This window comes from Pezoporus flaviventris, unplaced genomic scaffold, assembly GCF_033815535.1.
Source record: "Pezoporus flaviventris isolate CSIRO_AGI_PZ_B2104156 unplaced genomic scaffold, CSIRO_AGI_Pfla_v1 ptg000036l, whole genome shotgun sequence".
In the NCBI taxonomy this organism is placed as follows: Eukaryota; Metazoa; Chordata; class Aves; order Psittaciformes; family Psittacidae; genus Pezoporus; species Pezoporus flaviventris.
The window spans coordinates 38501590-38523404 of NW_026892584.1; the positions used below are offsets into that span (position 1 = coordinate 38501590).

Below are 21815 nucleotides of genomic sequence, written 5' to 3' on the forward strand. Positions count from 1 at the left end.
ACTCCATGGATAACTTCATGTTTAGCGTTTCACTGAAGAGCTCTCCCAAGGCCAAATCCTAATAATGGCTCTGGCGGACAAGCTCTTGCCAACTTTGCTGTAATAGTTTAAGATGCATTTGTCCTCAACATTCTTTGCCCTCTTGCAGAAGATGTTGACCCCCTGTAGCAGACTTGGCCAAGGACAACGCAACAGTGGTGACTAAGGCATGGGTTTCTTAACTTGCTCTTGAAGATGAGCTGGAGCTAAGACACCAGTCTGTGATGTGGTGTGCCTTGGCTGCAGGCACTTGTCCAGCTCTGCTGGAGAGCTCCAACCTTCAGTGGAGGAGCAACAGCACACAGCTGTGAGAGGTAACTCCAAAATCAGCTGCAGCTGTTTGCTCAGCAAGGATGGTGAGATCTTGATCCTGCAAATATTTATGCATGTGTTTAACCTTATAACTGTGAGTAGTTCCAGGAACTTCAGTGGGGCTTGATGTTGTACTGACACGTAAATGCCTGCAGAACAGGGAGCCTGCCTTTGCAGAGAGTCCAGCTAAGAAAGCTTCAATTCTCACACATTGGAGCAATATGTTTCTGCAGTGAAATTGCACTGGAAAAAGAGCCCTGTGGTCTGATTTAGGCCTTCTTCCCTTCCCAGATGCCTACCGAGATTAAGATCATACATCTCCACATCTCCCTATCTTCCAGAGGATCTAGGGACTGCTCTTTGAGTCTGTGGTGGCAGCAGGATGGAGAGGCTAAACACGATGCCCTGCACTTCTCCTTTGTAAAGCCTCTTTGGCAAAGAGCACAACCTGAGGCTCTGTTTCTCCTCAGAGCTGCTCTCCAGGTGAGCCTTACACCAGTGAATATCCCTGTGTCGTTGCATGAGCAGACCTAGAAGCAGCCCCTGACAAGCACTGTTCCTTGAATGATGCCAAGAGATCTTCATGCTGGCAGACACTTATGGCTATGGGAGACTCAGGGCCCTCTCGCCTGACAGGCAGCCTGAGGGATGATTTTGGGAACATGTAACTATCTACATTTGCAGTTATTTTAGCTTCTTAGTCACTGGCCTGACATCCTGAATTGAATCTGTGGCTAGCTATGCTGCTGAGTAACCACCACACTATTAAAAGGTTTCTCTTCGGAGAGAAAACAGGTAGAGCCAGCAGTGACAGCTTTTGGGTCCTTAGACTGAGGCATCTAAGTAAAAACAGCCCAAATTCTTGAGAGATGCTGAGTACACTGAGCTCCCAGTATACTTCATGCAAGTTAATCCTTTGTTCTTCAAGGCATTTTGAAGAAAGGTGTCCTCTGGGGCTCTGATGGCTCATTTCCCTGAGGGGCTGTGTCTGGCCAAGATCTGGAAGCGTTTCCCAGAGTCCCCCCCAGAGAGCCTCCCTCTCCTCCCAGCCCTCACAGCGGCTCTGGGTCCAAACCCCAACATTTGTGAAGGGCTCAGACGCTAAAGGTCTGTGTCAGGTAAAGCTCAGACTGTCCAACTGTTCCCAGAAGACAAAGTGGCAGCAAACCACCCCCCAGCTGCTGAGGACACCTGCCAGGTCCTACACATCTCTCTGCCAAGCCTACCATGTCTCTAAAGCTGCCAGAGCCTTTGTTTCCACTTCATTCAGGAGCCTAACGAACACACCAGTGTGCAGTGGCACCCTACTGACTGCTTTGGAAATCTCATACCAAGCAAATTCCACATAGACATTTCCAAAGATTAAAAAAAGTAAGTTGTAGGAGCAGCCACAAAATGCTTTACTAAGGCAGCATTAAAGTGGCATATTTTAAGCAAGCAAAAGTCATAAAGTTACAGAGAAATCTGTGCTCACAACAGTATTACATACCTCAAAACAGCCTTTAGTTACAGTGTTGAAAAAAACTGTTTTTCAGTTATAGAGTATAAACAGAAGATAATTTTTTTCCTTCCCCCTTAAACAGATCCACCCTGGCTCCTGCCCCATCTTCAGCAGCAAGTACTTCTGCTCAGACCCTTCCTTAACCTGCAGACTGAGAAGATACAGAGCAAGATGTCAGAGCATATTCCCAACCCCACCACGTCCCCCCTGTACCCCCCTGGGAAGCAGGAGTGCTCCAGTGGTGTGGCTCCCAGCACCAATCCCACAGCACAGCAATTAGCCCACTTCTCCAGCGCAGATTTGCAGCTTAGCTCTTAAAAGCCGTTTCATAAATATTCGATGGCCTTTCCGACAGGGTAATGTGCCTCTGTGACATTAAAGAGGAAACTCTGCGAAGGGGAGGGATGACAACAAATTTATCCACCAATAGCACACTCTTTTGGCACAAAAGCACATTCTTATCTTTACATCCCATAATGAGAAGGCAGGGACGGGACTGTTGCTACAGCTCTCTGGGTGGGTAGATGTACAGTGTAAGAGAAGGGTGGCTGTAAATTGTTAGATATTCCCCCCCCCCCCCCCCTCCTTTAAGCAGAAGGACCGGTGCTTGCAGTCCTGCTGTGGTTTTCCTAAGCCCCCAGCGAGGAGGACTTCTCACACGATGTCAGACTGCGAGGGACTGCCTGTGGGTAAGTGCCAGATTTATATTTACCCCAGTGTCCTGCCGACTAGTTCACATTCTCAGATTGCAAAGTCACACGCGAAGCCGTTTGCTCTCAAAGGGAGCTGGAACTGCAGCAGGGAGAGGAGAAACTCCCTGCAACCACTGCAGACCCTGGTGCGGTTCCTTACGAGTCCATGGTGGAGGGTTGCTGTGGGTAGTAATGCCTGGATTTTCTCTAAAGGCACAGCGGAAGGATCGGAAGAAGGGTATGGGAATCCAGGCAGATGGTTTGAAGTGTCTGTAGAGATGATAGCGTTGATGTGCGTAGTCTCAAGCTCACAAAGCAGAGTTTCTGGGGATGCGTCCTGCAGGACCAAGCGTGCCATGTTATGTGCCCTGTGTTCATGCCTTGATAAACCTTCTGGGATGGTAACGGATGCCACAAGGGCAGATAAATGTAATGCAAAGGGTTTATTTGCTGAAAGAAAATAGAAATGTATCTTATTTTCAAAATAAGTGTCTTACATGTTTTACCTATATGTGGGAAGGAGACATTTACTGGCACTTACGGATGTATATGTCAAACTTCACTGAGCAGGAGAGCACATGAGCAAGAAGCATGTTTCTCAGCTTTTTTTTTTTTTAACTTCTATAGGAACTATAAGCACTCACTAGACTATCTGCACAAAAGGAAACTCCTGTCAAAATGCTGGAGTAGTTCTCTGCCAAAGCATTTTACTAATGAAGAGATGGACCACTGGAAACATCTTTTTAGTTTCGTTTTTCCTTTTGCCACAGCAAGCATTTCTGTCTTCATATATATATTTATACATAGGCATACTGTATAACAGTCATGTTTCATTGGCCTGTGAAGGCTGTGTGCCAGAGATGAGGATGTGGGGCTGGAGAAGAAGGTGGCTGCAGCAGTGCTTTTTTCTCCTCTCTCTGCTTCCATTTTACAAACACAAGCCCAAGTTCAATAATGCGTACTCAAAACCTGAGTGAAAAACTATAAATTATGTATATGGTGCAGAGCGAACTGCACCATCCGCAATCCCCTGTGCTGTTGCTAGCGTTGCCTAAAGAGAGATGAGGATGAATATTTCCTGCTTACCTTCTCAAAGGGCTGATCTGTTACCAGCAAAGCTTCCCTTCTGCAGACTTTGATTTAAGGGCCTGACCTCAGCCTGCTTGTTAAGCACTCTGAGTTGAGGGTGGGATATTTCAGTGACAATATTTAGCTGGCATCTGATATTAATGTTGAAACTGATATTGGCAGTGCATGGCATGTTGTGTGCAGAAGTTACTGATATCTCAATTAACTTTGCTGCTGAAAGGACTTATGAGGTTTCCTCCATAAAAGTGTTTGTAGATGCATGATTTGAGGGAAGGAAGCAGTTTGTTATGGGTGAGAATGAAAAGTAAAGACAAAGTCATGTTTAGATGTGGACGTGGATCAGGAATGTGCCACCATATGCAGAGGAAAGGTTCGTTTCTCTGTGTTCCCCCAGTAGTCTTTCTGTGTTCCCAGAGCAGATGGGGCCTCCATTCTAGTTCCCTGGTAGCAGGGCTCACCCTGCCTCCTGCTGCTCTGACCCACGCTGGGCACAAATAACAGGTCATCACAGCTGAGTGGCCACCCCACTGCATTATTTTCTGGTTTGTGTATGTATAAATGTGTGCATGCATATATGCATGTACAAATGCACACAAAACCAGCACTGGAGATAGAAATGGTGGCACTCCTGTGCAGTTATTAAGCAATTTTAGTGAACCAATTGCTGACAGTTTTCGTTTCACGTCAAAGTATTTCGAAATCAAATAATTCTCTTTGTGATTATTCATCTTTTACTAGCCAGTTCAGAGTTTAAAACTTTAGCAGTAAAAACTCCATTAAAAGGGTTGCAAAAATCATCATCAAACTTTTAAAAATAATGATTAATGCCCACTAGTGCAGAAATACCAATTTGTTGAGTCCAATAATCAGAATAAGTCTGGCATTGTACTTTTAAAATCCTTGGTTTTGCATGTGGCCCGATAATATAGCTGCAAAAAGTGGTTGCAGTGACAGATATCATTAGCACTGCAATGTGGCTAGAATCCAGAGCCCTCCTTATAACACAGACCTTACGGACATATGCGTGCGCCCATGTATACACATGCACACAGCTATAAATAAGTTTAGCCAAAGCACAATATTAGTGTCAAGTGTATGTGTTGCTTCACCAACCAACAACCTGGAGAACAGCAGATTGCAGTTGCAGTAAATTAATGCCAGAATTTTTAGCCCTCTTTCAGCCTACACAGGAATGTAGCAAGAACAGCTGCGTAATTGTTCCCTCAGACATGCAACTCAGAGGAAACTGCTGAATACAATCTTTGAATTAAATAGCTGGGTACGAAAGGGTCAATATACCAACGATTCTTCACAGAGAAGCTTTATTCAGTAAGAAGATCCTACTTCTGTGCTGGAAATGATTATGCAATTTTTCAGGATGAAGATATTGGGTGGTTTTAATTTGCTGTTTTATGTTCACTTCCAGTGTGGCTGCACCTTTTCACTGATGTCAAATGGAAAACTAAACATGTGATGCAAACAAAGTTTTATGTTGTTATTTGAGTGTAGCGCAGAAGAGTTAAGCAAAGGATCCTAGATGTCAGATTGCAGATTAACTGTAAGCACGTGTACAGTTATTTTGGACTGAATTAATACCAAAAAAGGCCTTTGAAAGCATCACTATCAAAATGATCTGTTAGTGAGCAAATTTCTAAAGTTTACACTATTAACTTCCCAATGTATCACAGGGAACGAAAGAAGAAAGAAAGATCAATCACTTCAGGACAAATGCACTCCTATTGCTTTCTTATTACCAATTACTGGCATACTGATGTTATCCATTAGTGCCAGCTGCATAGATTTCCTGTCATTCCTACATGCAGATAAAAGAAAAGCACAACAATTATTTAAGTGTATACTCTTGTGTGCATTATTTTTCTCTGTAAGGAGACATAGTTCAGTCTCTGTATGACTGAACAGCTTTTCAAGCACCCAGCATTTTGATTAGGAATATATGAGTCATGATGGTTCTGGTTCTTAACACAATCCTTTTGACTTCAGGAAAAAAACCCTCTGAAGTCATGCAAAGGTTCTTAAAGTGCCTCTTTCCTTATTTTCTTATTTATTTTTTCAGCCACAGACTGACTCTGAATGGCATGAGGAACTTTTTGTGGATAACATCACTTTTGCAATAATAGAAGGGATTCAGCCATAGTAGATGAAGATTATATTGCTGAAGTAGGAACAGCTATTCAAACACATGCTTCTTCTGTTTTTTACTACAACAGGGCTAAGAAGGGAAGAAACAGAATTGATGTAGCTTGTTCTGCAGCAGATGGCATGAGAATCTAACTGGATTTCCTTAAAATCCCTCCCAGACTTTTACTGGCCTTGTTTCAACAGAGGAGGAAGCAAGACCTTTCATCTGAAGCATGTTCCTGACTCTTTAGTTAAATACTTCCTTTCAAAGCTAAAATTACACATTTCAAACATGTCTTTAAGACATACTGGAGCCAATTTGCTAAAATTGATGTTTTCAGAATGAGGATATCCAGAAATCTACAGGAATTTAGATTTTCTGAAATTCAACACATACTCTTCACTGTCAGGGGGAATCCATTCAGCTCTGTCAGAAAGGCTGCTAGTGAGTGAGACCTCCAGCTCCCACACTGGGCTGTCTCTAACTAGTCACTATGAAATACAACACAAATGTATTTTTGTGACAAAAACAAATCACTAGAAATGACTCAGCACATGCATGAGCAGTACTCCTGTCCAATAAAACTGCCCACTTTCACATACTCAGAATAGGACTCTGCTTTATATTAGTCTTTCATCAAATTTGGTAAAAAATGCCTAGCTTTTTGCAGATAACTCTGTGTCCATTTATGGCTGGAGCACCAGTTCTGCTTTGTAGTTTAGACCTTAGGTAAAAAGTCTTGACTCAGACATTAATGTTGTCATGTGAGTGGTCCCATTGAATACTACTGTTTGCAGGGTGAGACCCTAAATAAAAGGCAGTACACTGAAATTGCTTTGCAGAATTGCTGTACAGAGTGCATTTAGTCCCTTGGGATAAGCAGGGAGGTGACAAGGAGATTTTTTTTCAGCACATCAACCCATCAAACTGCTGCAGATTAGAAAGGTAATGGCATTTCTTAAGCATCTCAAGAGAGCAGTCTGGAGGATAAATGGCAGCTCCTGACCCCATGAAAGCCACCAGCTCTGGCTTCCATGCTTGGAGCTCCCTAGGAACATTCCCTGGCCAGGGAAAAGTGAGGCAGGGGTGCTGGTACTCCTGGACCTACAGAGCTAGCTTTGCAGAGTGAGGCATGAGCAATCTTGCAGTCAGTACTCTTAGAAACAAACAAGCAAAACCATATAAAACTTTCAACTTTAGGAAAGAATGGGGTCAAAGCCTGAATAAAGTGACTGTGAATGCCTACTGTCATTGAAGCTGTGCAGCCTTGCTCAGGTCACTGGAGTTAGGTGCCACTGAAGGTTGCCTAAAGTCTCTCTATGGATTTAATCTGAAGGTTTATGAGGCCAGCCTTGCTCATGGCTAACTTGCTACATGCTCTACAGCTGCAATGGACATGGCTGAGTCAAATGTCTTAAAGAGAAAAGGAAAAATGTCTGTCAGTCAGTATAAATCTTCAAGAAAGAAGCATTTGAAATGCCAGCATTTACCCCGTTTGAATCATAGAATCATTTAGGTTGGAAAAGACCTTTAAAATCATCAAGTCCAACCATTAACCCAGCACTGCCAAGTCCACCTTATGTCCCTAAGTGTCACATCGTCACATCTTTTAAATACCTCCAGGGATGATGACTCAACCACTCCCCTGGGAAGCCTGGTCCAAAGCTTGACAACCCTTTTAGTGAAGAAATATTTTCTAATATCCAATTTAAACCTCCCCTGGCACAGCTTGGAGCCATTTCCTCTTGTCCTATCACTTGATACTCGAGAGAAGAGACCAACATCCACCTCGCTATGACCTCCTTTCAGGTAGTTGTAGAGAGTGACAAGGTCTTCCCCCAGCACCCTTTCCTCCACGCTGAACAACCCCACTTTCCTCAGTCATGTTTGGTTAAGTCTGGTCAGAAAATGAATGTAAGCTATTAGAGCCGGTCACAGATTTTCCAATAGCGTGTTCTTCTATCAAAAAAATACAGAGGTCACCATGTCAAAACGCCATATTTTGTCTACAATTTCAATATATTAATACACTTCTAAAGACTACATTTGAATATTGAAATTGAATGGGAAGTAAGACAAAAAATATTGGAATGCTTGGGTAAAATAACCCCAAATATACTATCTGGATTCCTTGTCCCGATCTGATGCAGATGAAACTAAAATCACAGAGTTCTCTCAGCAGCTGGGAGTACGCAGGCTGACATCCTCTGTAGCTCCCCCTGGAAATGCTGCGGGTCCTTGATCTGCCTGAGCAGCGCCTTGAACAGCAGAAGCAACCACCACAATAATGAAACAATCATTATTTTTGAAACATGAGGAGTTTTTGGAACATGAGGATCAGGCAAACAGCAGTGGAAAATGAGTGACTCCGGTGCCACAGGAATCCATGTTTTGCAAGAAAAGCCCCAGCAGCAGATTTATGGTGACAAGCAAGCCCCTCTATCACAGTGTTGAGACCTGCCAGAGGCACACCTGGAAAGTGCTCTCTGCCCATGAGGCATTTCAAGACATCCCCATGATCCAAAACATTCAGACAACTGTCCATAAAGGGTTAAAATTGCCTACATGCAGCCTTCACCTTCTTCCCAGGCAGGTGAGGGCTGAGCCTTGCTCCCTGCTGTGGAGGGACTGCCTGCTTCAAACACAGCCTTCAAAGCCATGATGCTGCAGTGTCCCAGATGTAGCCTCTCCTTATCCACCTTATCAGATTTTTTCTTGGGGAAAAAATATGCTTTTCCGTTTGGGAGAAGTGTGAGGCCTCTCAAATCAATGCAGCAGTTGCTCCAGTGCTGGGAAAGGGAGAGAGCCAGGGGGTTGGGGCACTTGTGTAAAACACTGTTTTTGCACTGTGTAAACACTGTGCAAACCCTGTTTGCACTTGTGTAAAGCACTACAGATGGCAAAGCTGGTTCTTTGTCATCAAAAGCATAGAAGCTGTTCTCTGCTGCAGCCAAGCTTGCTCTCAACAGGAGTTTAGCCCAGCTCAGCCAAACATAGCATACCTGTACATAGCAGTGTAGTACAACCCGCATTTACTACTCATAAAGTTTCAGGTTCAAAGTTTGCACCTTTTGGAAACAGGAAAACAATAAACGCTGCTGCCAACTTCCTTTTCCTCCCCTGAGATTTGGCTTAGGAGTAAGCACAGACCCAGAATCCCTGGCCCTGCTCTGCTAGCTTGGCAGCCCGGACAGCCACTCTTGCCCTGCCTCCCTGTGCTGGCTGTAGCGGCATGGTTGCTGGGGACAAGAAATATGGGTGTCCAGGCTCAGTGTCACAGTGGTGTGTTTCCTGCCAGAGTACAGGCTCAGAGGTTTACCGCAAACAGTGTGGGAGCAGCAGGACAGAGGTGTCCTGTCCCTGGGGCTTGGCAGCAGTTAGGTGGGAGCTGACTATGTTCCAGGAGTGTCCTGAACAAAGGCACAAGGCTAGTCTGCATCTTCAGCATCTGCATTTAAAGTGTAGCAGGTGAGGTGTGCTTCTGGATAAATATCTGTCTGGTAGACAGGCAGGGGCTGCGCCTGCTCAACATGTTCCTAAAACAAAATGTAAGGATGTGTGCTGTGTGCTACTGGGGCTCCAAGTGGCAGGTATCTGAGCTGCCAGAGGCGTTAACACCCTTTCGCAAAAGTCTAGGTTTGCAGAAATGTACTGAAATCATACCTAAGAGTATAACAGAGGATTTATTTCCCCTCCCCCCCTCCTTTTTTTTTTTTTTTTCTGAGGGTGAGTGCTGAGGAAGGAGAACTCTTTCAGGCAGTCATTAGAAATGGTTGAAGTTATCATGAAAGCTGGCAGCTGGGATGCTGGTTAAGGATCTAGTTAAGGAAATACAGAAGACGCTACATAATTCCCCAGTGCTCTTCCTCCCTGCCCTATCCCACTGACAAGAGGATTGTGCTTATCTGTAGAAATACTTGGAAGCTGTTGTTTGTCCAAGGGTCTGTGAGCAAGAGCACTTGCACAGGCTGTACAGCAATATGTGAACAGACTAATTCCATGATGTTTACAGTAACTTAAGGCATGCAAAAAAACAACCAATGTGTTTTTTCTCTTCCTCTCCTCATGCCTCACAACATCTGCAGCATTTCCAACATAGTCTGTGTTAAGCCATCGGCATTTAGAAGCTGTAATTGCATTTAACATTTGTTTCTTGCTGTCTGGAGCCCTCTCTTGCTACAGACCTGGTTTGTAGGCTGTAATTTAGAGGGTGGGACACCTTTCCCTTATTTTGCCATTCAGACTCCAAACTAAATGCCCAGTTTGCCCTCCCACCAACCTGGTGAGTGTTAGTCTCTCATATACATAGTCAGTTGCTTCTCTGTCCCTGTCATTTCTTTCCTTTCTGTCTGTAATCACCACGCACTAATGATTTCCACAGATAAATTTGTTGCATTCAGGATTCCCTTAGATCTCAAATCTCCTCTAAAACTTACCTGAAAGACTGGCAAGATCCCTCAAATGCTTTCTTCCTTGCGGGAAAGACACTCTGGGGCAGAGGAATGGGCTCCTGACAGATGCCAAGTTCTGGGCATGGACCATGTGGATAGTGCCCAGGATCTGTTCCTGAAGGAGTTCTGGATTCCATGGAGCATCTGAAGTCACCATTGAATCAGCGAGGCACGTGGGGACTGGTCAGAGCTGCTCTCTAGTTCTGTACACAGTCTGTCAATCACAGAAATTGCTTTGGGAGGAAAAGCCTGTTTCTGCAAGTCCTTACTCAGATGAGGCCTGAAGTCAGGGTTGGGTAATAACTCCTGTAGCTAGATAACTGGCCTAAAGAGGTCTTTCTGACACAATGAAGAAATTAAAGCACATGAAAAAGACCTGTGTGCAACATCTGGACACCTAAGTGTTCTTCACAGATATGCAAAAGTCTGCAAAGCTGACAGAAGGCTGAGGGTCTCAGGGTGTGCTTGGTCATATTACAGGTTAACTTCAGGCTGGACTTTCAATTTGTGTATCTCTCACTCTCTGGGGGAAGGAAGAGCTTTAGGAGCCTGACCTGGACCCCTTGGAGTCAAGAGAAGCCTTTCCATTCAGTCCAAGGAATTTGGATCACGACTCTTGAAATCTTGTAAATACTTTTATCTACTTGAACCATAGGTACAGACAGCTGGAGCAGCTCAGTTCTAAAGACAAATAGCCTGAGCCCTGTGCAGTGAGGCTGGTGAGGTCTGCTGGGTAAGACCTCACCAGCAAGCACTCTCATGGTGCGTGGGAAGCACTGTGCATTAGTCATACTTTGTCCCAGCATGATTGCTCAGAGAAGTGTATTTTTATTTGCACCTAATTAAAACTCGGTGACTGTTTTGTATTTGCCCTGTTGCAACAGTGCTAGGTATGACTTAGCAGCAAGTCACAGCCATGTGTGTGGTATTATTCAGAGTTCAAATGTGAGGAACTGAGGCACATCAAGGTTAAGCCAAACCCAGTGTCTGCTAATGTTGGTGTCCAGTCAGAGATCCTGAGGAGGTCGTCTTTCAGAGCACCCAGTACAGCACTGTATTTCATACAGTCAAACTTCATTGCCAGCTGTAGGTGTTGGGCATAAACCAGATCTGTGGTCTTTGCTCTGATACGAGAAGATGAGGAATGTGTCATCAGTGACCATTTGTAAAAAGCTTGGTTTCCACAGTTGCCCTGTGGAGCAATTCTTCTCCCTTCGAGAGCTGCTCTGCAGCTGAGGCACAGATGCCATTCAGTTCCCAGTAATACTTTTCAAGCTGTCTTAGCCTGAAATTGTCCTTGATCTTCTTGGAATTGCATTCTATACCATGTTCGGTATTTCCAACGGGTGAAATTGTGATGTTACGATAAACAGCTTATTGGAACCACGTATGTCATAAGGTACCAAACACTCTGACACCTCATAACTAGTTCTGTAGCAATAAGTATATGTGTTATAATACCTTGATAGCTCACCAATTGTTTGGAGATACTTCACAGTGTCAACAGCCTCACACGCAAGCACCTCTGATACAGGCAGCTTGTCGCTGGGACACTATATCTCACATTCTCTACAGCTCTTCTTACCCAAATCAGAGGCTTCCAGGTTCATCCCGTTGCTACAACAGTCAGTGGCCTTCTGACACCCGTCTGACTTAGACGTGAGATTGCAATCCATTTGTGCTACAGGCATATGGACCGCATGTGGAAAGGATTTTGAGAAGGAAATTATTATTTCCTGCATCTATCATAAATTCCAAATTGTATATTCAGGCATAACTGTTGGAAAACAGAGAGTACATTGATGAAATGGAAGCAATTTCTCTGGGAAATTTCGCCTCAATGGTTTGATTTGGTTTAGTGCTGCCAACTCTTTGATGTTTGTCATAAGCTTCGTAAGAGTATCTTGATTTTTTTTTTCCCTAAAGCCAGGTTTCTTGGGTCATGAGTTTTTGGTGGTTGTCAAGATGTTGATGCACCGTCTGTTTTCACCCAGTCAGCAACATATGAAGAGTCTTATAGCACTGGAGAGTGAGGATCTTTTTTTTTTGAAGACGTTTTGGGAAAGTATTTAAACATCTAAGGCATAGGGAGAAGCATCACGTGGCAAAGTGCAGGAAAATGTGCACTGTCTGGAACAGATATGGCAGGATGAGGCACACAGTGCTCACATGTGTAGCCTGGAGAATAATATTTCTCTAACAAAAACTCTTTTTAAACACCAACCACATTTTTGCATGTTTTCATTTTGAGTCATTTAATGAAAAAACATTGGAGCACTCCAGGGAAAGCTTTCAATCTGCTCAGTTTTACTCAGGAGGAATGTTTTCTCAGAAAACTCCTCTCCTGCAACTATTTGGCTTCTTCAGATTTTTGGGGAGCCTCCCCACACATGAAGTAGCTGAAAAGTCTTTTTGCTGTCCTTTACTAGTCCCTGCCTACGCTGTCCTATAAAGCTGGGGGAGTAAGAAGACAGCTCATCACTCTGCTTTTACTACACTGGAAGGAGACTACCACTGAAAAGTGACCAGATGACACATTTTTATCAAGACATGATGAGTCTCCCCTTCCTACAGTAGAAGCCTCAGTGCTCAGATCAGCCAAAACATAACTGACATAAGGTAGGCTTCATCACTATATCAGCCTCTGAGGATCAGAAGGACCATCAGACCCTGAGCATGAGAAATCTCCCTGCTTCATGCTGCCCCTGGAACCTCTGCAGGACAGGTCTGTTTCCCAGATCAGCATGTACTCCTGTGCCATGTCGCTGCAGGGGAAAGGAAGCAGAAGAGCACCCAAAGGTGCAAAAGCAAACTCACTACTATGAGACACAATGGTAGTCAAGAGCTGAACTTCCCCATTTTGACCACGGGGGAGATGCAGGCTTAAGAAATAGTCAGTTTTCCTAGACTGGTTTTACTTTCTCCCGCAGAAATGTGCCTCCAAGGTGAGCGCACTTTTAGCATTTGTTTCTTTTCCTAATGAAGTTCAGCAGCTGGGTTATCCTAGATAATGGTGCCAAATCTGTAAAGATTTCCTTGTTCTGAGGCGATTGCTCAACTGACAATCTGCCTTGTTAATTAAGCTGCCTTCAGGGACAGAGAAGAACTGGAAGCAACAGAATGCTTTAATGAGCCGATGTGGAGGGCACAACAAGGCTGTAGTGTGAGTCCACCCCAGCATGGTCCTGAGCCCACCCAAACAGCTGTGGCTGCCTGAAGAATGCAGAGGGGCAAATGCAGCTGGAGTCACCCTTGAGTACAGTTTCTCCAGGCTTGGTCAAGTTCCTCTGTGCAAAATCACTCACTATTTGCAGTGAGTCCCTGACCTCACCCCTCACCAGTAGTTAAAGTGTCTGATGAGCCTATGTACTCAAATTTCTGTGTATTGATGCAGTATCAAACATCTATAAAAGGTATGAAAAATCAGTAGGAATGCTAATTCTCCACTGAGCTTCATCTGCAGTCAGAGATAGGCCTAGGTTTCTGCCTGGATCTGGAGGTTAATTTTAGTTCAGTAAAAGGTTTTTAAATCCTTGGTTTTGCTTCCAATATTTCCCAAAAGCCACTTAGGAGAACTGAATTATCTTCCTTGTCTAAATTCTCTGGCTACTGATGATGCTTGGCTGCTTTCTCTGTATTTTCAAGGCCTTATGTTTAATTTAGACAAGGAGGGGGGATATCTTCTCTGGACCTTTATTATGTGTGTTATTCACTGACTGCTGTGGGCACAATGTGATTTAAAAGTCTCATTAACTGCACAGCCAAGCAGGTTTGGGCTAGGAAGACTGATATCTTCTTGACACCTACTCGAGTTCCACATGCCTTTCATATGGAGCACACTGCTGCAGGCTTCCAAAGACTTAGGACCACTTCTTCCTTTCTGATCTTAGGCAAGTATTTCCTAAAAGCTCTCTTCAACTGTGTACGTGGTTCTTGAGACATCCTAAATAAGCGATGTCCCTACCGCAATACAGTACTCCCTGGAGACACACAGCCTGAGACCTCTCTGGCTCTTCCTTGGTTCTTCCAGCCCTGCCCATCAGCTGCTGCCTTCCTTTCTCTGCTCAGCAGCAAATCCTGGGAAAATACCTTGGTTTTATCCAGAGATGGAATAGGAAGTATCAAAATACCAATCGTAAGAGGTTGGGGTTTTCTGTATCTGAATACCCATGGAGTAGAAATGCAAAAGTCATTTTCTACTTGGAGTGAATATTATGAGAAAATTTCTTTGTGCTTATTAGAGGGAAGGATCTTCTACTATTTTCACATCTTCAATAAAGGCAGGTTTTTCCAACTGTTATGCAATAAAGGTGGAATTCTACCAAGTATCCAATGATGACCCAAACCACTATAGTGAAATTTGAGTCACTTGTTCATGTCACTGAAAGCCCAGAAGGGAATTACAGCCTTTAGCAGGGTTCATTTGAGGTACACTACTTAAGGTAATAGGGTTGGACAATCTCATTAAGATTTATTTCCACCCCATTTAAACATGGGTTCAAAAGTACAGCTGGAGCTGTACTGGCTTTATCTTTGCTTATGGAAGAGATTGGAAAAAGAAGTAAACAGAAAGCACAATTGGCTGGGCCAGAACACTGCAGTATATAGTGAATACACACTTGCTTGGAGGCTGAGGAAAACAGAATTGACTTTTATCCTTCTAGGATTTCTCTCTCTCACACACACACACACACACACACACACACACACCTCCCCCCAAATGAGTTTAAGAGATATTGCATCATTTTGGGAAGGAGGGGATAACACACAGTTGCCTCTGCTCTTTCCTAGTGGCAGTGTATCATGCTCACTGGAGTTGTTCCAGGCCTGAATTTGCTCATACTCATTTGGGAAATGCATGGTTTAGGAAAAATGTTTTCAAACACTTTGGCTTGTGTTGCAGATTCCCTAAGCAGTCAGAGATGTTTACAAAGCTGCCAGTGCATCGAGCTTGTTCTCCCCCAGATAATGATATATAGTGACAGTAATCCTTCTATCATTTTCTAAGTGCTCGTTCTTGCTTCTGTTGAAGTCATCCATATTGTAGGATAATTTGAAGCATTTACTTCCTCTGTTTCTTCAGTATAAAAGAAGCAGAGAATCCTTCCACCTGGGAGAGGAGAATTTGCTAGATAGCAAATGCAGAAGCCCACTAAATTTGCTGCAGTGTGTTTCTGGTAAGTGGGAATAGATACTCTGGGGTGTTTCAAATGCTAGAGAGAGTCAGCAGCTACCAGAAGAGACTCATGGTGATTGTGGCCTGAAGCCAGGGGCTTTAGGGATCAGACACCCTGTAATCCACAGGCCAAGCTCAGGCTGCCAGCATGGTCCAGCTCTTCTTACAGCAGGCAGCAGCGGGGCTATTCTAGGGCTCACTGTCATGGGAGGGTGGACTGCAGGTTGCAGGGCCAGCATCAAGGTGGGTTTCAGCAGGCAGATGATGCAAACAGCAGAGGACATTACCTCAAGCATGTCCTTGGCGTTGCTTCCACCTGGCAACATACCCAAGCCCTTCAGTCAGTGTGTGTATTTTCTTGTTCGGGCAAAACTCATTGCTCTCTCACCCCTCTCAGATTTGGACTGTCCTTTGTGGTTTACCAAAACCCAGGGTAAATGAGTACATCCAGAGGCCCCTGGAGATACCAAGGCAGGGAAATGCATTTGGCTCCCTCCTGCCTCCCTCCTTGTGTGAGAGGCTTGACTGGGAAGCAGATCCAGCATTGCTGTTCTCTAAGTATGGTTTCCTTGGCACTTGTTTGATGCATAAGAATGTACAATCAACACTGCCATAAAGGATAGGACTAAGATTTGCATGTTTGGAAAAAAACTAAGGAGTTGAATAGAAAGAAAAATGGGGTCATCAATTCTAAGGACCCATCACCATAGTATCAAACCAGTATTTACAAAACTTCTTTGTGAAGAAGTTTCCATAGGCTCTTTCCTTCAGTTTCAGTTAAACTCAACATAGTCACTGCTCTGGATTTAAGCTCTGCTCCGAAGAGCCTGTAATCTAAACATGGAAACATTTAAGTCATGCACTAAAACAAGAAAATGAAGCTGCATAGTGCAAGCCAGTGCCATGTGAGGACCCCCCATGCTGGTGCTAGTGAAGCTGCTACAGCCCCATTGCATAGAGCAACAGACAGGGAAAGCTCTCTTGCAAACTCCAGAGCTGCTGTGCTGGGGGAAAACTATAATGCAAACCCCATAGATGCTGTGCTTGGAGGAGAAACCCTCCTGCAAGCCCCAGAGCTGCTGTCCTTAGGGGGAAACCTTTCTGCAAGACCCAGAGCTCCTGTCCCCAGGGCTTGAGGCTGGGCCAAAGCTAACAAGAGCTGCCCGGGCAGCTTGACAAGCAGGACATAATGTGGCCTCTCTGCATCTCTGCAGCTGCCTTTGCAGCACTGCCCAGTGCATCTGTGCACTGTCCTCTCATACAATGTAGGTGTGCTACAGCCTGAAAGCACCGGAATAAAGCCCCATCTGTTTTCAATGGCTGAGTTGTGTGAAATACAGTTCAGACTCTGGCACAAAGAGGGGGGAAATTAATTGGGTATTCAAACTTCATTCTGTTTTAATCTGGAATTATTAAGGACATTTATGTTTTTAAACACAATGCTTAACCTGACAGAGTCCTATTAAAATGCTTTCTATAAGATCATTAGGAGCTTCTGTGCAGTATCATATTTATTGCAATTAGGAAATATTAGTGGCTCAGCTGAATGGCAAGATTATTTTTTTCTGTCTTGCTCCTCTTTTGTTCCTTCACCTCCTGCCTCTCATAACCTAAGCATAGCCTAGATTAGATCCTTTCACACATCTGCCTTTCTGTCTGACAAGTCCTAAAGAAGGACAAATAATAAAAAAGGAAAATAAATAGGAAATTAGCCAGTAGTAGACTCTGAGAAATCAAAAGAGCCTCTTAGACTAAGTCCTGCACCAGTGTCAAGTCTAGCAGCAGTGCCAGTGGCATTACTGGCACTAAGTCACCTAATTCCGATATGATTCAGAATCATTTGTAGCTATCAGCTTATTCAGAGTAAATCCTCTTCCTACCAGGTCTTTTGTTTACCATCTTTTGACAAGCTATGTTGCATATAAATGAACTCACAAGATGTGTGAAGGAGGGATATATTTTCATTTGCACTGAAGTTTCATGCATACAATTGTTACTATAGAGATATTGATAATGAATAGTAGTAATAGTTAATTTATCCAATCCTTATTTTTGCTTTGTTTCAGGGTTTTTGAGCCATTACTCAGATATAAAACATGTGAAATGAAAGGGAGGGAGGTTCCTGAATAAGGACAGGGCCCCATTTTTAGAAATACACAGACATTGCTCCAGTCAGTTGCAAAGGGTGGCCCAGCTGGCCATCTCACAGGATGGCTGGAATTTAGCCTCTGAGGTTCTTGGTGGTTCCTGAGTGAATCAAAGGCTGCTAAGCCACTTCAAGCCTACAGAGAGCTTGGGGTCCCAAGGAGGAGCAAACGTTTGGGTACCTGAGTCTCAAATCCTTTTGTGGGTGCTGGAGCTCCAATGTAAGTGCAGGTTTGGACCTTTCATCCCAACTTGCCACTTCTGTGTGTACCTGAGTCCTGACACTGCTGAGCACATAAGTACTAGTGCTTATCCTACAGCTTCTTGAGAGGGTTCAAATCCTCTAGCAGAGGGGAGCCTAAGTAACTGGGCCAGGATGTTGTGAACAGATGGTGTGGAGAAGCGTTTAGGAAGTGGCATAGGAATTGGTACTAGGCCCTCCACAACAGACCTCAACCTTTTCCCTAGTGATGCCATGTGGCTGCACCAGGGAAGGACTGCTGGTCCCCTGCCAAGCTCCAGCCCTACTTGGCTTGTCTGCCATGCTAGACATTAATACTCTCCCTGCTCTGTGTGCTAGCCTGCACTGCCTGTGTTTGATGATAGCTGGAAAAAAGTCTGAATTTTATGAGGCCATTGGAGTTTTTTTCTTTTTCTGGAAAGAGAGGAAATAAAGGTGCCCCTGTAGCTCACCCATTATATAAAAATGCACTCTATCATTATCTTCTTTATTTGCAAAGAACTCACTGCAAAAGTGCCAGACATGTGGAGCAGCAATCAGAAAAATGATTTTTCATTTACTGTAAACATCAAACATGTCATATGAAGTGCAGAGACCAGAGCTTAGAGAGTTCATCTGGGGAACTTGGGCAATGAAGGTTCTGTTTCAAGGACACCCATTCCACAGCTATTAATAATCTAGACTTAAGGGCCCAATTTTCAGATGTTTTCTAGTTCTGTTCTTTTCTACTGGAACTGCTTGGGTCTCTTTCTTTTCCCAGCTGATGCCTTATCCTTCTAATGCCCTCCAGCGGGACAGCCTGCTACTCAACCACTTGGTAATCAGAGTATTTTGTGCAGGAGATCTACTACAAGTTCTCAACCACTGAATAGGCACGCACCCCGAAGGCCATTGAATAGTGCTATGTGTCATTGCTACAAGCAGAAATTATCAGTGGCAAGATGCCTGGAGGTAGTTTGCAGTCCTGCTTGGAAATATTATTCCTGAGTCTGTTTCATTTCTTATTCAAATTTTTAACTGACTTCAGGGAGCTCAGCTTGGACTTACTGTTTAGGACTAAATTTAGGTTCCTAACATCTTAAAATCCCATCTTTTTTTTTTTTTAAATTGTTTGACCCAAATATGCATCAGCTGACAGGTGTATCTTTGTCCTCTTGTGTCTTGAACAAGTGTAATATTTATGGCATGTACTGGTTGAACTGAAAAATATCATTAATTCCTATTTCCATTGCCTTTCCAGGAATGGATTTAGGACACAGACTAGAGATTAATGCCTTGGCTGATAGAGAGGAGCATTAAGAGTGGAACCAAGAGAGGGTCAGATTACACAAAAAAAGAAACACTAGCTTCAAGATCCACTACTAAGCAGAAGAGAGCAGAATATCTTATGGGTGAATTTATCAGTATTTCAAAGCTAGTCTGTTGGAGATGAAGCTAGCTAGCATACTACAAAATAGAGTCTGTATTCCAGTTATGTGAGCTGTGATTTTGCACTAGTTGGTTCACAGAAAACTTGAAAAGGAGGATAAATGTTGTCTATAACTCCCGTTGCCAAAGAAAATATAAGTGGTATTACTTTCAGCTGCTTACTCATTCAAAGGGACCCACAGCACATGAGTCTTGCTGTGCTTTTTGGCTGCTGGGAGCCAGCAGCTTTCCTCTTTGAGGTGGGAGCTGTGCATGCCTGGCTCTTGAAGGAAAACAGCAATAAATCACAAGATTGCTAATGTTGCCTTGCTAACGTGATGTGTGTAGTCTATGCATGTGCAGAATGGATTGTGAATGTGCTGTTGGAAGAGAAAGTGTTTGGGGAAACTTTTACAAATGGGAAGACAAATATGCTGGTACCTCTTGTTGTGCTCCAGTAAGGACACATAATTTATGCCTAAAGAAATCGCTACCTTTATCAGTAGGCACATTTCCTAACAAAGACAGATTGTGTCTACAGAGAGAAATAAAAAAGGTGACTGCCAAATAATATCAGTGAATGTATCAAGAAAATACTGTTTTGTTGCCAAAAAAATAATGACATTAAAATCTGCTTACGTGGCTTGTCTAAATATTCGAGACTAAATATTCGATAACAAGTATCACTACCCAAGAGTTTTATTTATTATTCCCTAGTTATGCCACTTAAATACCTCAAAAATGACCCTTAGCAGTGAATATTAAAACCAGCTATATCTTATTAGTTACCAGGCGTCCCCACAACAAAAGATAAAAGATGTCAAACATGAGATCCGATTAGCAAAGGAAGTAAGAAAGCATTAAAGCAAGAAAGAAAGAACTGTTAATTACAGCATCCCAGTTTTGTTCCCTCTGAAGCCAGTGTTTATGGGCACACTGAGTAGTGATTTTTCAATCCCAGAAAGGCTTGACTCAGCCACGTGCAGTTGAAGAGGTACTCCTGAGGAAAACAAGGTTTTGGTTCCTCTGTGTTTGGGGCTTATGTCAGTAACATCAATATACACTATTGCCCTGCTCTCTCAGCTAAACTACCTGATTTACCTGCCCTTCACACTGGAGCAGGCATAAAGAAGCCCATAGTGCAACTGAAGAAGCATCTTGTTCCCTCATTCTTTCTAGGGGTTATTAGTGATGGGCAGAGCTTACTTACAAAAAACACAGGATAGTTCCAGAAATATAGTGATATTGCAGCAGGAAATAAAAAAATCCAACAGGTCCAAACAGAGCCTGTTTCAGTTTCAAAATGCCTACCAATAAGCTCAGTCATATGTTCATAAGCTGCCACTTGCACTACAAGGATGTCACCAAAAGGCCCAATTTCATTTTCTCCCAATCCACGGCAATTTAAAGGACTGTGATTTAAATCCTGGTCATCACCCTGAGTATGTGTCCTGGGTTCAGCAGTAGCAGTCATTTTTCTCCTTCTTGGTAGCTGGTGCAGTGCTGTGTTTTGACTTTCAGCCTGGGAACAGAGCTGATAACAAGGATGTTTTGGTTTGGCCAAGGACTTTGTGAGCCTCATGCTCTGTCAGGGAGGAGGGGAAGCCAAGGAGGAAGCAGAGACAGGACACCTGACCCGAACTGACCAAAGAGGTTCCATACCACAGCACATCATGCCCAGGATGTAACTGATTGTTACCCAGAAGGGCTGGGACTGCAGGGTTGGAGGAGGTATGGGTCGGTGCTTGGTCAGGCTGGGGGGCCGAATTATCGGTTGGCTGGTGGTGAGATGTTGTATTCTCTTCCCTTGTTATTTCCTTTATCATTGTTATTATTGGTGGTAGCAGTAGTGATTTGTGTTATACCTTAGTTACTAAACTGTTCTTATCTCAACCCGTGGGAGTTGCATTCTTTTCGATTCTCCTCTTCATCCCTCTGGGAGCAGGGGGAGGGCAAGAAGGGGGGGGGAGTGAGTGAACGAGTTGCCTGACTGGGTTTAAACCACAACAGTATGTATGTTTGGGGGGATGGGGAGTTAAATCACACAAAGCTTTCCTTCTCACATGAAGCCTTCTTCAGTTGTACCTCAAGAAGCTATTCAGCGCAATTATTTATTACTTGCATAAATCAGAGCAATGCAAAGAGGTCTGTCACTGAAGTTTAATGGCAGATTTCTGTTTCTGTTACTGTTCCAACAATAACTTGTAACCTGAGAAAGGGGTGATTCCTTGGGTTTGGGTTTTGTTGCTGCTTTTTTTGTTATTGTGGGGTTTTTTGTTTGTTTCGCTTTGGGGTATATTTTGGGGTTGGTTTTGTTTTCTTTTTTTTCTTTTTTTTTTTTTTTTTTTTTGTGTGTGTGTGTAATGCTATAGGCTTCCAGGAAAAAAATAGACAGTGATTTATTTATGAAATTCCTGGTGTGGGAGGAAGCCATGCTTGGGTCTCACTACCATGAAGGGAGATAAATAGACTGTCCTAATATATTTAGCTAAGAAGATATAACCCATAGGAAAACAGACTGAACAAGACTAGAGAGACATATACAAGTTGGCAAGGGAGATACTGAGCCAGAGAACAGACTGTTTAGATAGAGGCACTTATGGGTACTCCCCACCAACAAAT

The 21815-nt window shown here is 43.6% G+C and overlaps 1 protein-coding gene across 1 annotated transcript in view; it reads left to right on the forward strand.

Annotated features, from left to right (window-relative positions):
* Window positions 1-2344: 2344 nt before the first annotated feature.
* Window positions 2345-21815, forward strand: part of EML1 (EMAP like 1) — a 134426-nt gene continuing 114955 nt past the window's right edge. The window contains exon 1 of the mRNA XM_061463969.1: window positions 2345-2541. Within this exon, the coding sequence (XP_061319953.1) occupies window positions 2514-2541 (28 nt within the window). The 5' untranslated portion in view covers window positions 2345-2513. The remainder of the gene's footprint in view (window positions 2542-21815) is intronic.